This window comes from Rhagoletis pomonella, unplaced genomic scaffold (genome assembly GCF_013731165.1).
Source record: "Rhagoletis pomonella isolate Grant_MI unplaced genomic scaffold, Rhpom_1.0 Rhpom_scaffold_00005, whole genome shotgun sequence".
NCBI lineage: Eukaryota > Metazoa > Arthropoda > Insecta > Diptera > Tephritidae > Rhagoletis > Rhagoletis pomonella.
In genome coordinates this window covers 74787758-74802911 of record NW_023458559.1, presented here as the reverse complement: position 1 = coordinate 74802911, position 15154 = coordinate 74787758, and the positions used below count along the sequence as shown (strand labels likewise).

At 37.0% G+C, this 15154-nt stretch overlaps 1 protein-coding gene across 1 annotated transcript in view; it reads right to left on the bottom strand.

Moving 5' to 3' along the window:
- Positions 1–3629: 3629 nt before the first annotated feature.
- The window catches only part of LOC118740214 (putative mediator of RNA polymerase II transcription subunit 26), a 19764-nt gene continuing 8239 nt past the window's right edge, over positions 3630–15154 (bottom strand). The window contains exons 3-4 of the mRNA XM_036471712.1: positions 7065–8783; positions 3630–3745 (exon numbers count right to left, since the gene is read on the bottom strand). Of these exons, the coding sequence (XP_036327605.1) occupies positions 3630–3745; positions 7065–8742 (1794 nt within the window). The 5' untranslated portion in view covers positions 8743–8783. The remainder of the gene's footprint in view (positions 3746–7064; positions 8784–15154) is intronic.

Here is a 15154-nt window from a genome sequence, read left to right as displayed (position 1 = left end):
CTAGACGGTCTTATAAAATACAAATGCTCCCTTCGCAAAGCACACACGAACTGCTTAAGTCATAGCTGTATGAACGAAATTTTGTAGTTCGAGCGGACACCATCATCTTTGAAGCCCATGCAGTTGAAGCTGGTGTACCAGAAGGCAGTGTCCTCGGCCCGACGCTGTATGTTTTATATACCTCGGATATTTTCACAAACGACCAGCTGACAGTATTCCATTTTGCCGCTGACATTGCAGTAATCAACTACTCCAAGTGCCCCCTGCAAGCGACTGCGTTCTTAGGTAATCATAGGCAAATATGTAAGCAAGTTTAATTTACGCTTAACAAGAGCAACTGGCCGCATTTGACTTAGTCCACCAGGACAGGCGACTTACTTGGCCTCTAGCCAAAGGACTCATCTCAAGTTGAAGGCTGGCTTATTAGCTCTCGCTCACTCGTGAGGTTCGAGTATAAAGTGATTATATAGAATACAGTTCTAAAACCAAGCTGGACATACAGTCGCCAGTGACTTACGGGGCAACGCGAGCAGTAGCGGCATCGAAATCCTACGTCGTGCGCAACCCAAAATCCTTCGAACAATCACCGGACCACCGTGGTATATCCGAAGCGAGAATGTCCACCACAATTTGAGAATCCCATAAGTATGAGCCGAAATAAACTAAGAGCCACAACCCACACAAAAAATTGATTTGAAGGGAAAAAATCGCCCAAAATAAAATTTTACGCGCAAGAACCCCAAAAAAAATCGACGATTTGGAGCTGAATCGCCCAAACTGAACACTCCGACAGAAGCCAATATTCCGTAGGAATGACTTGCATAGAAACGGCTCATCACAAGTATGGTATGTAAGTTAAATGTTTAAATTAAGATTCGAAAACTTATTGTTAGGCTCTTAAGAGAAGCCGAATCAAAAGGCCCTAAACTCTAACTATGCTATACAAAAAAGCAATGTAAATTTGAGCGCCGAAGTCCTATCAATTTAGACCATCAGATATATCGGAATATTAAAACGTCTTTTTCATAATTTTGTTGACTCGTAAATTTTTCATCTTTTCATCATAGCTGCATTACATTAACCCTTTCAGGACCAAAGAAAACATATTTCAACAAAAAGAAATTTTTTTTTTTTAAACTAGAATGTAAAAAACTATTTCAGAATTTTTTTTTTAATTCGAATCTAAAAAAACTATCTATTTCAAAAATTCTCTTTTAATACAAAATATTAAAAAAACATAATATAGGAAAAAAATTTACCGTATTAGAAACAACAGCGTTGCTGAGCTGTATACCACGACTTATTTTTTATGAAAATGGAAAATGCAAATCGTTGTATAAAAACCAATAACACTTTTGAAATAAAAATTATAATGGCACAACAACAATAACATTAGAAACAAATATTTTTGGAAGTATATTTTTCGGGAAAAATCATTTTTGCTAGTAAAAATAACAAAAACTATTTCAGAGGATACAAAATTTTTAAGAAACTGCCTTTATTTGGTAAAAAATATGTTGGGGGTAAAATTAATTTTTTCGAAAACAATAATGAGGCGCAAAATAATTTTTGAAGGAAACAAAATAAAAGAAAAAAATTACTCTAATGTATGGAGAAGAAATTATTTATTGTGTGGGAAAACTTTTTCTGGAAAAAAACTTGATAGAATTTTTTGAAACAACTTCGTTTTTATATCAGAATTTGTTTGTTTAGTCCTCGATGAATCACATTTTACAACTCAAATCTAGAGAATTTTTTATTATAGGCTTTTAGTCCTGAGAAGGTTAAAACTCATTACAACTATTTCAGCAGCAAGCATCTCACTTCCAAGGCCAACAAATGGACATTGCATAAAAGAATTTAATAATTTCCTCCCACACCACAAACTATGCGCCCCAATACACATACAACAAGTCTCATCAATATGTACGTTTGTGCGCTGTGCAGCCACTGTGACATCCATCAATGTCATCAATTGTGATTATAGTATGTCTATGCCGCGCTGTGACATTGTGCGGCTGGTGTGGTTTAGTGCGTATGCTCTTGAGTGAGTTAACGACTCAGTGTGTGTGTGTGTGTGTGTGTGCGTTGAATGTTGCAAATATCAATTAGTGGTGCATGGAGCATTTAAGATACACCATGTACGCGCTCTTTGCCGCCTCAGCCGCCCGCCGCCATCAACATAACCAGATCCAACAATAGCTAGAGTTGCGCCAGCTAACTCGTATTACATACATGCAGGGGAAAAAATACACATCTAGAATAGAAAATAACTAAAGTAATACAGTTTGTAGCATTTGAACCTTCGACACACTTCAAAAGTGATAAGAACTAGGCAGCGTCAAGATGGAGAGTGCAGCAGCGACAACAAAAAAAAAAGCACCAGACACAAGTTGGCGTCGCTAGTTATTCAGGGTCAACGTCGCAAGCGGCATGCACATACATAAGTTGCATATCTATGCAAGTAGGCTGTTGTGTGTTGTCACGCTGCGACTGAGTGTGGCGGACGACCGCAATTGCAATCAATTTTTTATTTTTTTTTGTTTTCATTAGTTTTTCTCTAATGCCGCTGCAACTATCATTGCCACTGTCACTGCCACTGCCACTGCTGACGCTCACGCTCAGACAGATGCGCGGCGCGACGCGGCACTGCACATACTTACATACTATGCATATTTATCCTTAGCACGCATTCGTTGTATTTTAACAAAAATGGCACAAGGTCGCCTAGAGACCGCTCGCCTTCCGCGCGCGCGCTACGTGTATCAAGCGCGCGCTATCTACTCAATGTATGTACAACTCGGCGTGACTATTTCGGTTGTTGTTCTAACTATTACGGCGACGCGCGTCAACCGCTGATTTGTTAGTAGATATAATTTTTCATTTTTAGTGCAACCGCATTGTTGCACGTCAACACCGCTCACTAGCGCTTGCACTTGCACTTGCACACACTGCTACTGTTGCTGTTACACTCGCACGCTCATTCAGAATCGTAATTGGAACATGACGCTTTCAATTTAGGTCAAGTGCAGTGCGGCGCTTCTAATATTGGAGATTGAATACAAGGATGCATTGCAACGGAGGTCATTTGGTCGGTATTTATATATGTACATATGCGCGCACACAGCGCTACGGCTTCATACACATTTATGCACGTACATGCATACTGTACATATTGTACATACAATTCATCAGACTAAACTTTTAGACATGCAAGCAAGCAGCTAGCAGCAGCAACAAATTTCAAATGCAAGCAGAAGAATGAGCGCTGCGAATCGGCTTCACGCCTAGCAGTCGGGCGGCTTAGCTTGCCAGCCAGCCAGCCAGCCAGCCAGCCAGCCAGCCAGCCAGCCAGCCATCTAGCTTTCGCTTTCGCATGCACAACTACTGCAGTCGCTGCCTCCGCCACTGCATTGCATTGCTAAGTTGCATTTAATGCCTTTGCCGCCGCCGTCTGACATTGACACACTTTTCGCGCGTCGCCGCAAACAGACACACGCACACGTATTCACTCACTCACTTAATCGTCGCCGTCGCTGGCGACACCTGGAAATGGGTCAATGTCAACGCTAACAAATCAAATAGCCACAGCAAGGCCACCACCCAAGTTGAATTGGGCCAACACACCATTAATTGCATGTTGTTTTTGTGGTTGTTGTTGTTGTTGTTGTTGCTGTTGTTATTGCAGCAAGCATAACAATTTTTACAAGTGCATCGTTTGCAAGGTCCTCAATATGTGCGACGTCTATTATTATTGGATAAATGCATAGAATTTGAAACCAAAACATAATACGCAGCGGCGCACAACTGCACCGGCGACAGCAGCAGCAGCAACCAGTGATCGGACTTTCAAAAAAAATGTGTGTGGTAGAATCAGGAAAAAATGGTGGTAGATTTAAAAAAAATGTGGTAGATCTCAGGTTTTCGATCAAACTTTGTACAAAAATTAAAAAAATTCTGCAAGGTTTCACCTAAATTGCAAACAAAATTAATTTTAGTATAATAAAGTGCAAGATTGAAGTTGCTAAAAATTGCGTTGAGTTTTGGCAATTTGCTTCCTTGACAGTTTCGAATCATATTTTGAAAGATTTCTGCGGAGTGCTGCCAGCATTTCTTTTTATCACATCACGATGTAGCGAACAAATGTGGCTCGTTCCAGAAACCGCTACTTGGGATTTGCCGATTTTGACAATTCTCAAGTAGAAGTAAACCACGTTTTAGAAACTTTAGATGCACTGAAATTTGCTAATACTTTCACAAAAATCGCCGGTTTCATTTTCGCTATTAATTCTTTTTATAAATCATATATTTTGCAATTTAACACAATAAAACCACGTTTCCAGTCGAAAAATTGAATATTGAGAAAATTTACTATTTTACAGTTTATTCTGCCTGTTGTTAGTGTTTAGTGTTGGACAATTTTTGCTCTTAAAATTAAGAAAATTATGTCGAGCAAAAATAAAGCTACTCAAAAACGCGAATATGTGGTAGATTTCAGACCTTGTGTGGTACATGTGGTAGATGCTCAAAAAAGTGGCACATCTACCACAATGTGGTAGGAGTCCGATCACTGGCAGCAACGGCAACCTTGTCTAGCAAGCAAATTTGTTATTTTCTACTAGTTTTGTTTTTAGCGTTGGAAAAAGCTGACTTAAAGGCTTTTCTCTCTTTCACGCTGAGGAAAGGTCAGATTTTAAAGCATTTCAAGGATAAAGGGCTTTAGAGTACTAGAAACTGGGTTAAAGATTTAAAGCGTTGGCTGGCATGCAAAGGTGCTGTGATTGTAAAAGAATGTACTGGTAAAAAGAAAATTTAGTTACAAAATTACTGGAGCTTAAAAATTTTCAGTATATTTTAGTTTACATAAAACTGTGACGCATAATCTAAGCGAATATGCTAGGTATCTTGGCATAATCCCTGATAAAAAGCTGTACTGAAATGTGAAATTGTTCACTTGCTTGGTGTTGCAAAAATGACAGTGTCAGTTGCAGTTCGACGGTTCGACGACCGTTACAGAAAAGGACGAAAGCGTCCCTTCAATGCTTCCAAAGCGAGTTCAACGAAATTCGAGGGTATCCATGAGAAAAATCGCTCGCGAGACCCGGATCAACCGTAAATCGGTGCGGCAAGTAGCTAAAAAGGACCTAAATCTCAAGGCGTACAAGCTCCAAAAAGTTTAGCTCCTCACGGACTAAAAAAAAGCATGTGCGAGTCCAAAGATGTCGAACTCTTAAGCGTCGAGCCTGCAAATCATCGATGGGAGCACATTCTCTTTACCAGCGATTGCAGGTACCTCAGCGATTGTCGAATGCCTCCAAATCCGCAGTCAGTTATGGTCTGGGCATAATTTGCGCCAGCAGCGGACTCCCCTGGTTTCAAGGCAAGAACAATCTGGGGGTGTATCGCCGCGACGTTCTCGAATCCGTATGCACAGCAGGACTGCGGCGATTTGGAATTGACGTTTTAACAAAGCGAGAATGGCGCAGACTTCAGCTCGTATGCGGAGTGACCGCCCTACTCGCCGGAGCTTAAATGGAATAAAGTGTGTGATTGATTTTTGAGGCCAGAGCATGTGCTAAGCGCCACCAAAAGTTTGGAGGCACTGAAGCAATCGCAGCTTAGAGAATGGTAAAAATTTTCTCCACAAAACCTACGCCCATGGTCGAAATTTTTAATCACGTTTAGACTTCTGTATCGCCACAAAGGGGGCCACTTTGAAACCAGTTATTTATAGTTTTTTTTATGAATTGTTTCCGTTTAAAAAGTTTATGAAACAAAAACTTTAGTGCATATTATTTGCTGTCACCCTTTACTGCAGTAGTCAGACCTATACTTCTCTATACTTTAATCGTTTGGTGGCCTATCTTAGAGCAGAATGACGGCCGTACTCATACTGCAGAACGGCAGTACCTCAATTCAAAGCCCAATATCTCAAGAACTATCGATATTAGCGATTTGGGGTTCCAGAACTGTTTTGTAGGAAATTAAATGGCCTACAACTTTGTGATTTACAATTTTTCTCTACCTCTTGTTATTTACCAGATAGCAGCAAAAGAACGGGTATTTCATGAACATATTGGGTTTAGTGACAATATTTCCAATTTTAACTAACCAAGAATTTTACGTCTACCTTTTAAATACCCAAACATATATATCCAGTTTTTATGTTACCATATATTTATGCCCCGCTTTTAAGTTAATAAAAATTGATGTTCAGTTTATAAGTTAATAAAAACTTTGTCAACGTTTAAATGCCCATATTTGTATGCCTTAGTTTTGAATTACGAAAAATAATGTCCAATTTTAAGTCACCAAAAATTTAAGTCCAGTAATGTAATGTAGAAAACATTACAAAAAAAATAAAAAATATTACAGTTTTAACTATTCAAAAATTTACTTATGTCCAACTTCTAAATTCACAAAATAATGTCCAATTTTTGTGTTCCCACATATTTTTATGCCCAGCTTTTAAGTTACTAAAAATCTATGTTCAGTAATAACCAAAAATTTATGATTTTTTCAGCTAAGAAAAATCGATGGCCAGTTCTTACTTTAAAGCCTTATGCAAAAATATGAAAAACAAATTAAATTAAAGTTCAACCCTGACCCTAGTTTGGTTGTTTTATCTAGTAGTTGTTGTATTTTATGCCAACATTTTAAATATATGGCATAATATTAAAAACTTCGTTTATTTATTGATGGTGGAGCACAATCATTCTTTCTTTGTCGCGATAAATTTCGGAATTTTTAAGCTATCGAACAATTACACTCCATTTATAATTTTTCCTTGTTTAGTTCATCTAAAAAATTAAGTTTTTTATGGCAAGTTATTTTATATATTTATGTATTTATTTTTACTTAATTTGAGAAATTTTTTTTGTTATTTTTTTTTTAACACTTTGACGAAGTATCGCGATTTTTTTCAATCCTTATGTTCGTTTGGTTTTTTTTATTAACCTGAAAAATCACTAAACACCAACAGAATATTGCCAACTCTAAATAAATATATTCCAACAACAATAGAAGAAAATGCATAAATTTTTGTTAAAACAAAAAATACTCACCAAAACTACCATCGCTCATATCCATGGACGATAGTGAATCACATTCGGTGCTAACATTTGCTGAATGCATTTGTTGCAACTGTTGTTGCCGCTGTTGCTGCTGCTGCTGCTGCTGTGGTGACTGTTGTATCTCTGGCTCTGTGGCAGCATCTATAGAAATCGGTGACATTGTGCTATTGTTGCCACTTACATTGCTATTGTTGTTGGCATGATTGATATTTATGTTGACACTATTGCTTTTGCTAATGCAGCTGCCTTTCGACAAGGTGGATACGATTACTGCAGCAGGCCGTCGTGGCTGTTGTTGCTGACCTGGCTGCTGCTGGGTGGGTGAGCCCAACGTTTTCGTCTCATCGACAACTGGCTGCAAAACTGTTGCCCGGTTATGCCCCATTGTTGCAATACTGTTCATATTTTGTACATTGTTTTTGTTGCAGTTGTTATTGCTGTTATTATTAGTGCTATTGGTATTGGTGGTGTTGGCGGCATTGCTGCAGCTACCGCTGGCAATCTGGCTATGATTGCTGGCAATGAAATTATTATTGGCATTTGTTGTGATGCTCTTGCTGCTGGCAGTGGCAGTGGTTATTATTGTGGACGTTGTTGTTGTGATTCGATTATCAGCTGAACTGTTGTGGAAATCACTTAACGCCTGGTTATCCGTCACGAAAACGTTAAGACTACTAGGTGACAAGTAGTCGCCACGCCCTGCCGTTGTTACAGTGTGAGTTATAGCTTCCGCTGGCTGTATTTGTAGCTGCTGCTGCTGCTGTTGTTGTTGTAACAGCTGTTGCTGCTGCTGCTGTTGTTGTCGTTGGCGATTTGCAGCTGTGCGCCCATTTCTACTACCAGCATTTCCCCGCTTCATGCGACCACTGGTGTTGTTGTTGTTGTTGTTTCTGCCGCCACCATCCCCAGCACTCGGCTTTGTACTGACCGTCTGCACCCCAGCCATTGCACTGGCATTCAACGGAGTCACCGTTGGTGCATCAGCAGCAGCCGTGGCCGTGACTGTGGCCTTTGGAAACTTCGTCTCAGCATCATTGATGGCTTTCAGGGGTAAGTAGTGCGTCACGTGTGTCACCTGAGCTGCGTCGCAGTCGACGCGCATATCCTTCGTTTCTATGACAACGTCGTCCTTGGCATATAAAATATTTGAAAAGGTCGGCTCGATGCCATTGCCGACGCCATCGGTAATCAAATCGCTTGCAGCGATACCTTTCGCTGGCACTAGCACCTGATTAGCCTCGATATTTATAAGTGAAATATTCTTAAAATTACTATCACCCGAAGGTGAACTGGGAAATTTCAGGTCACATAGGCTGCTGAGCGAAACACCATCGATATTAGCATCGACTGTACGGTGATCGAGCAACGCGGATTGTTGAATGCAATTGGTGAAGGTGGCATAGTCGTTGGTGGACTTCAAACTGACCGACACTTGGTTGATTCCTTTATGGCTGGCGGGATGATCGTATATGAATGGCGTGGCTGGGGCACTGCCAGCACTAAGCATTTGATCTTTGTGATGATGTGTATGTGTTTGTGGTGTGTTGTTGCTACTGTTACTACTATAGCCATTATCGGACAACATTGGAACGTTAAAGCCGTCCATTGCAGGACGAAGTAAACACGAAACACTTATTCTGAGATTATTGAAAGTTATTCGAATGTGCATATATTTTCTATGTAAAATTTGTTAAGTCACAGGTACGATTCCTGAAAAGGTAGAAAAGAAAGAAAGCAATGTAGAAAGAACTATTAAGATTGAAAGTTTTTTAATGTTTTGGTCATTTTCATAATGGGTTAAGCTTAGTAAATAAAACCAGCGACCCAGAATAATAATTATTTCACGGTGTAGTCTTAAAAATTTCATCAAATTTTTTTTTTAAGAATTATACATAAAAGTCCTTTTATAATACTCGTAATTATGAGAGAGAGAGAAATTGTTTAAGTCATCTTTAAATATTATATCGAGCCTTTATAATTACATAAACTAGTTTTAAGTCTTAAAGGACGGAACTTGTTCAGGGCTATTTCGGGACTAGTTAAGATATTTTTCGAGACTTTTTATATATATAATTTAAAGTCGGAAAAACTCAACGCTCAAGCAGGTAAATTCCCTTTCCTTGCAATATATATTTATTATTTTTCAGAATTTTCAATTAAAATACAGATCATTCTGTAACAAAACCTTGAAGATGCACAGTGCAAGTGGCCAAAAACAACCGTCGATTTTTAAGAATTTTTTTCGCATTTGCTTCGGCAAAAGATTTCTAAAAAATCAACCACACTAAAATTGAATGGGCTATAAAATTGTATAATCAAAAAAATTCTGGCACTCCTGAGAAAAAATTTTGAAATTTGGTAGAAAATTTTTTGCATTTTTTTGTAAGTTTCTACAAAGTTTTAAAGTTTGGTTTAAGTATATGGGTTTTGTTTAAGAATGAACTGTGATTTAATTGACAATTCTTAAAATTAAATAAATAACCATAAGTGGCAAACTTTATATAACTTTGAAATGGACTGCTATAGACAAGCGCGTAGTCAAGATCTGATGTAAGGGGAGAAAACGAAATATATTTGTAAATTTTTTTGATATATTTTTATTTAATCATTTTTACGCTAATAACAACCGTCTCGCATTTTCAGCAAACTTTCGTTTATTTCCTTCTGAACCATCTCGCAGTTTTCGGTAACGAGTTTTCTATGGACGCTCATGAGTTATAATCCTGAAAGACTTTCTTCTCCTGTTTTGCTTCTGAGACAGGTTTTTACTCTACGAAGTGTACTAAACGATCGCTACACGGTCGCTGTTGTGCATGGAAAAGTGCTCAAAATAGAAATACACCTATTTATCGCTGGTAGAAATTCGTTTTCTTCTTTAAATAGATCAACAACTTCAACATCCTTCAAATCTTCTTCGGACAAAGTCTTTTTCTCTTTCTTCTATAAATTGTACCAACGAATGAGTTCACTGCCAATAACTAGATCATTAATCTGTTGGATATGATTCGCTTTCTTTTGTATCTTTTCACTGGAACACTTAAGCTCTACCCAAAATTACAGCGGACGACGGTAGTTGCCGCAGTGAAATCCGTCAGAGTAAACACAACTGCGGCGCACGACGGCTTCCGTCCAGTTGTAATTTTGGTTTGAAAATTTTAATGAAAATTGAATATTTTTTCGGTACGTGCTTGTACTTATCGTCACCTGAAATGCAAAAGTCATAACTATGTAATAAATATGTAATTCAAAATGCACTTCTTGATTTATATGAAGGATTTCATCTAATTACAACTCCCCACATCATTTTATAAAAAAAAATATATATATTTATATTAGTAACGACTTTTTCCATTTCAGTTGCGATTTTGTTACGTCTTTTTGTATTTCAGCCGCCGATATGTAGTTTTTCTGGAAGAAAAAATTGATGAAAACATTGGCAAACTTGTGAAAATAATAAAAACTACTACAATCAACACTCACTCAACATTGTACCGTCCCCGCTGGACGGTAGAAATATAAGTAAATTTAAATCAAGCGAAAAATATCGGTGGTAAAAACGCTGCCACCGTAATTATGAGCCATTCCATATGCCTTCGTGAGTTTTAATTTTGACAGAGGTTAACCGTCGACCGCTTTACCGTCGTCCGCTGCAATTCCGGATAGAGCTTTAATCGAATACAATGGGTGCAATCTAGGCAGCGAAAAAGCTGGAATATTTTCATTGGAAAAGCGTAGTTGTAAAGATGCCATTAGTGAATCCAGATACGGTTTTATTATAGACCGTCGCCAGTACCAATTTTCTACTCCTAGAACGGCTGTAATCAAACAAGATTTTTTTAATTTACTCCGTACGTGGTGCCTCTTTCTGCATTCTTGCGATGATTCCATAATATTTTCAATATGCTGAACAGCGCAATGAGATCTAGTTATTATCTTAATTTGCAAAATGTGTGCTATAGGTTCCAGCATCGTAGAATATTTAGCAATTGTTATTAAAGCAAAGATGAACATCCGCCTTGTTATAGCAGCACACAATTGATACGCAGACTTTCTTGTGAAAAAGTTGCCAATGCTACTCCCCACCCCCTCCCTTACCCCTACCTGGCTACGCCCTTGCCTATAGATATGACCGATACCGTACGACGTACGTTATAGGCTATGAAATTATTTATGATTATATGTTAACTGTTGATAATGTTAGGGAATGGTGATAAGAATGTCAATGATGTTCTAAACAGCTTTCATGTGATATTTTTTAATGTTTTCTTTACGGTTTTTGTTATTAATTTATTTTGTACGAGTAGTTTTTTTGCATTGCGTAATTTGTAAATCAACTCTTCGTTGATAATAAATTGTATATTCATTATTCAAATACGGAAGAAAATTCGTAAACAAACTGCATACCCAAAAAAATTATAAAAAATCTGATCCAAAAATTTAAAATTTAGATGAGCATTTGAAAAAATTCGTGAAAATTTTATAAATGTTCTACAAAGTTTGAAATTTTTATTTTATTTTTTTTTGAAAGTGGCATAAGTCACTTCACTCCGCTTGTCCTTAAATGACCGGTTACTTGTATTTAAACGCGTCGGTTATTCGTTCAACTTCATCAACAAAAGGTAGAAGGGTTTTTTGCTAGTTTATTACGATACTTAAGGCGCTGGCCCAATGCAGGCTTGCTTTGCATGCCTTACTTACGTTAATTTGCTTTGATTTACTTCAAATACTCGTTTGGCCAAATGGCGGCTTGGAACGCTGTCAAAGCTACCAGCTGTCTAGCTAAAAAATCAAGGTCTGTTCCCTTACACTAAGAATAATTTTCCCACAAAATTCCAGAAAATTAAAAAAAAAGAAATAAAAAACAATCTTTTCGGATTTATTTTTAAATTAATGTGAATTAATTTTTAGATTTCGAAGGAATGATAATAATTATACATCTATAAATATATGTACATTAAAAAAAAAAAAACAGTTTTTTTCAGAGACGACTGACCAGCAGTTTGACATTATAAATATCGCTAGCTTTGTGTGAAAAGCTGCTTAGTCCACCTTTTTTGAAACCTGATATTTTGATAAAGGAAGCAAGAGAAATTAAGGTACTTCTTTTTTTTCTCGTTTATGATCAATGAAAGCCAAATTTTCTAAGTCCAAAAGAGGCCCCGAAAATCCGTTAAGGCTAATATAATACGAAATATTTTAATAAAGATCCAATCCTTCTGATTCGTATTGAGTTTTGCTTTTCTTCAAAGACGCAAAATGTTGTATTCAAAGTTCACGTCAAATTTGTAAAAATGGACTTAGCAACTTTTCAGCCAGAGATATGTTAAATATAAATATGGAAACATAGAATCATTTTTATTAAACCTTGAATTACTTATATTATATATTTTTTTTAATTACGTCAGCAAACTTTTGTTCATAAAAATGTACAGCAGTTTGTTTGAATTCATTAGGAACGGGAACATACCTTTGTGTCAAAAGCCTACAAAACGCTTTCAAATAAAACATTTGCCTATTTGAAACTTTGAGGCGCTTAAAGCAAGTGAACCAAAGCTGCCAATTGGCCAGCCTTCATACGTTTTAATATATTCCCAATAACTTTTGACAGTTCTTAAAGCGAAGCAAGCAAAGCAAGCCTGCATTGGGCCAGTACCTTTAGAGACTAATGCCGCTTACAAAATAAAAGGCTATATTTCCATAAAAAATAATAAACTTATTTTAAACAAAGAAAAATAACCAAAACTTGCCAAAATGTCTCCCATATTAACACTTTCGCCACCGTATGTATGCATATATATTAGGGTGATTCAAAAAAACTAACCCAGCGAATTTATGGCCTTAAAAGGACCTATTTACTGAGATGAAAATTCTCCTATTTGGAAAAATTTTTATTCCAATTTAAAAGGTTTCGGCGGCCATTTGAAATTTTCCATGTAAATAATATAAAAAATATTGTTTTTTTTTTCATTAAAAATGCCATAACTACTCAACTGGTTGAGATAAAAAATTTGTCTGGGCACGTTCTTGTAGGACATTAAATTCCCTAAAAAATGTCCCTGGTATTAATTGTCTAGACTTAAACATTTATATACTTACGGGCTATGAAAGTCGAAAAAAGCAGAAATATGCAGTTTTAAGGTATTATTAGTGCAAATTCCCATGCTACAAGAAAAAAGCTTACACTAAATATAGAGAATGTATAGAAAATGTTGGTTATGAACTAGATTTGTCAGAGAAGAAAGAGGTTTCATCCAGTTATTTATATTTCAGTGCATTTTTAAACATTAATATTTTTTTTTTATTATTAATAAAATGCCATTTATTGCAATTAGAATGTTGCTGGCGATGTAGTTGCACTACTTGCAAAACAAATTGCTTTCGTTCTTCGTCTTTCGTCACAGTTCGATTATAACTGTCTATCAATGCTATACCTCGTTCGTCTCTAAAACAACCAACACTACTCAAAATTCGAATAACAAATTTTCCCAGAGGTAGAATTTTCTTCTCAGAAAATAGCTCCTTTAAAGGCCATAAATTCCTTAGGTTAGTTTATCTGGATCACCCTAATATACATATATGTATGTCTCAAAATAATAGTTATGGATAATGGATAGTTATAAAAACGCTTTCGAAACACATACATACTTGTATCTAGCTTAGTCCGGTTGGCGATAAAGAGGGAAGGGGAAGAGTTTATTATGGGCTTAAGGACTAGGTGTCTCGCAGAACCATCTGAAGAGAGATAAAGATTCGGCGGAAAGGTGTAAGAGCTATGCTCCCAGCATTCTTGACCCCTTTCAGACACGTCAAATCTTGCTTTCAAGTCCGATCGGTTTGTCCTTTTGGCAAACTGGAACAGCTTGTTGTACCGTTCCTTGCGGCAGATAAGGCAGAAAGCCTGTTGCCATGAGACTAATCCATTATTTGCTAAGGGCAGGTCAATCGCGGAGGATATGCTCCACTGTCTTCTCTTTCGTTATGCATCACCTACAGATCTTATCATTGATTAGAGCCAGTTCAAAGGCCAGCAGGTAATGTCCCGTTAGAACACCAACCACTAGCTTAGCCTCCTCTCTCTTGAGAGAAAGGATAAACTTTGTGAGCTTTATGTCACATAATCCTGGGCAAACGTCTGCACGGCGCTTAATGGACGTGTGGTAAGCTGAGCTTCTAACTAAATGAATTAGGGTACCGAGGTTTGGAGTTATTTTTTCGTTTGTTGGTCAAAGACCTGAAGAGCTAAAGCGGCTTTGTGATGGGAAGGTTGTTCAGACACGTATTACGAGATTTGTCTCCAGTGTCTCTTAACCGTTTGAGGATTTTAAGCAATTTCTTGAAAAATATAAAATAAAATTTTAGTTGTAAATTGTGATGTCAAAAAAAAAACAAGGGCTAATGTGTAGTGCATTCACTCTTTTTTACAAGCTTTTATTTAACTTCCCTGCAGTGAAAAGCCAAACCAGTTAGAAAAAATACTAGTTCATTAACTAGTATGTGCCTACCAGTTCGACAATTTCGAAGAAGATAACCGTGCATGCAGCGATATCTGCCTTTGAATTGCCAAAGGCAAAAATTAAACGCAATTAATTGCTTTTCTTACAAATGTCGGCTGTAGCGTCACGTGAAGACTAGCAACTGGTTCTGGTTCTGAGATCGCAGGTTCGAGGCCGCTTGGAGGTGTTTACGATTTTTAAACTTAAATCAATGGTAAAAAAATAATTATTTCAATTTAAATTAAATATAAAAAAACAAATTTGAAAATCTAATTGCATTGCAGAAAAAAAGTTACATATGAGAAGAAATGCTTGTGCTATAAAAAAAGACACTTGAAAATTAAATTTAATTATTACAATAAAAACCCTAACTAGAAATTACAATAAAAACTTAAATAAAAAAATTATAAAAAAAATTAAATAAAAAAATTTCCCTACGCCATAACTTAAATCTGGGACCTCAGGCATACCACGCGAGCAGAACCCTATGACAATACAATATGAAAGATGAGTTAATCCGATAGGTGGCGCAGGAATCGAGATATTTGAAAACCCCGTATTTATAGTCCGATTTGGTTCATATTTAGC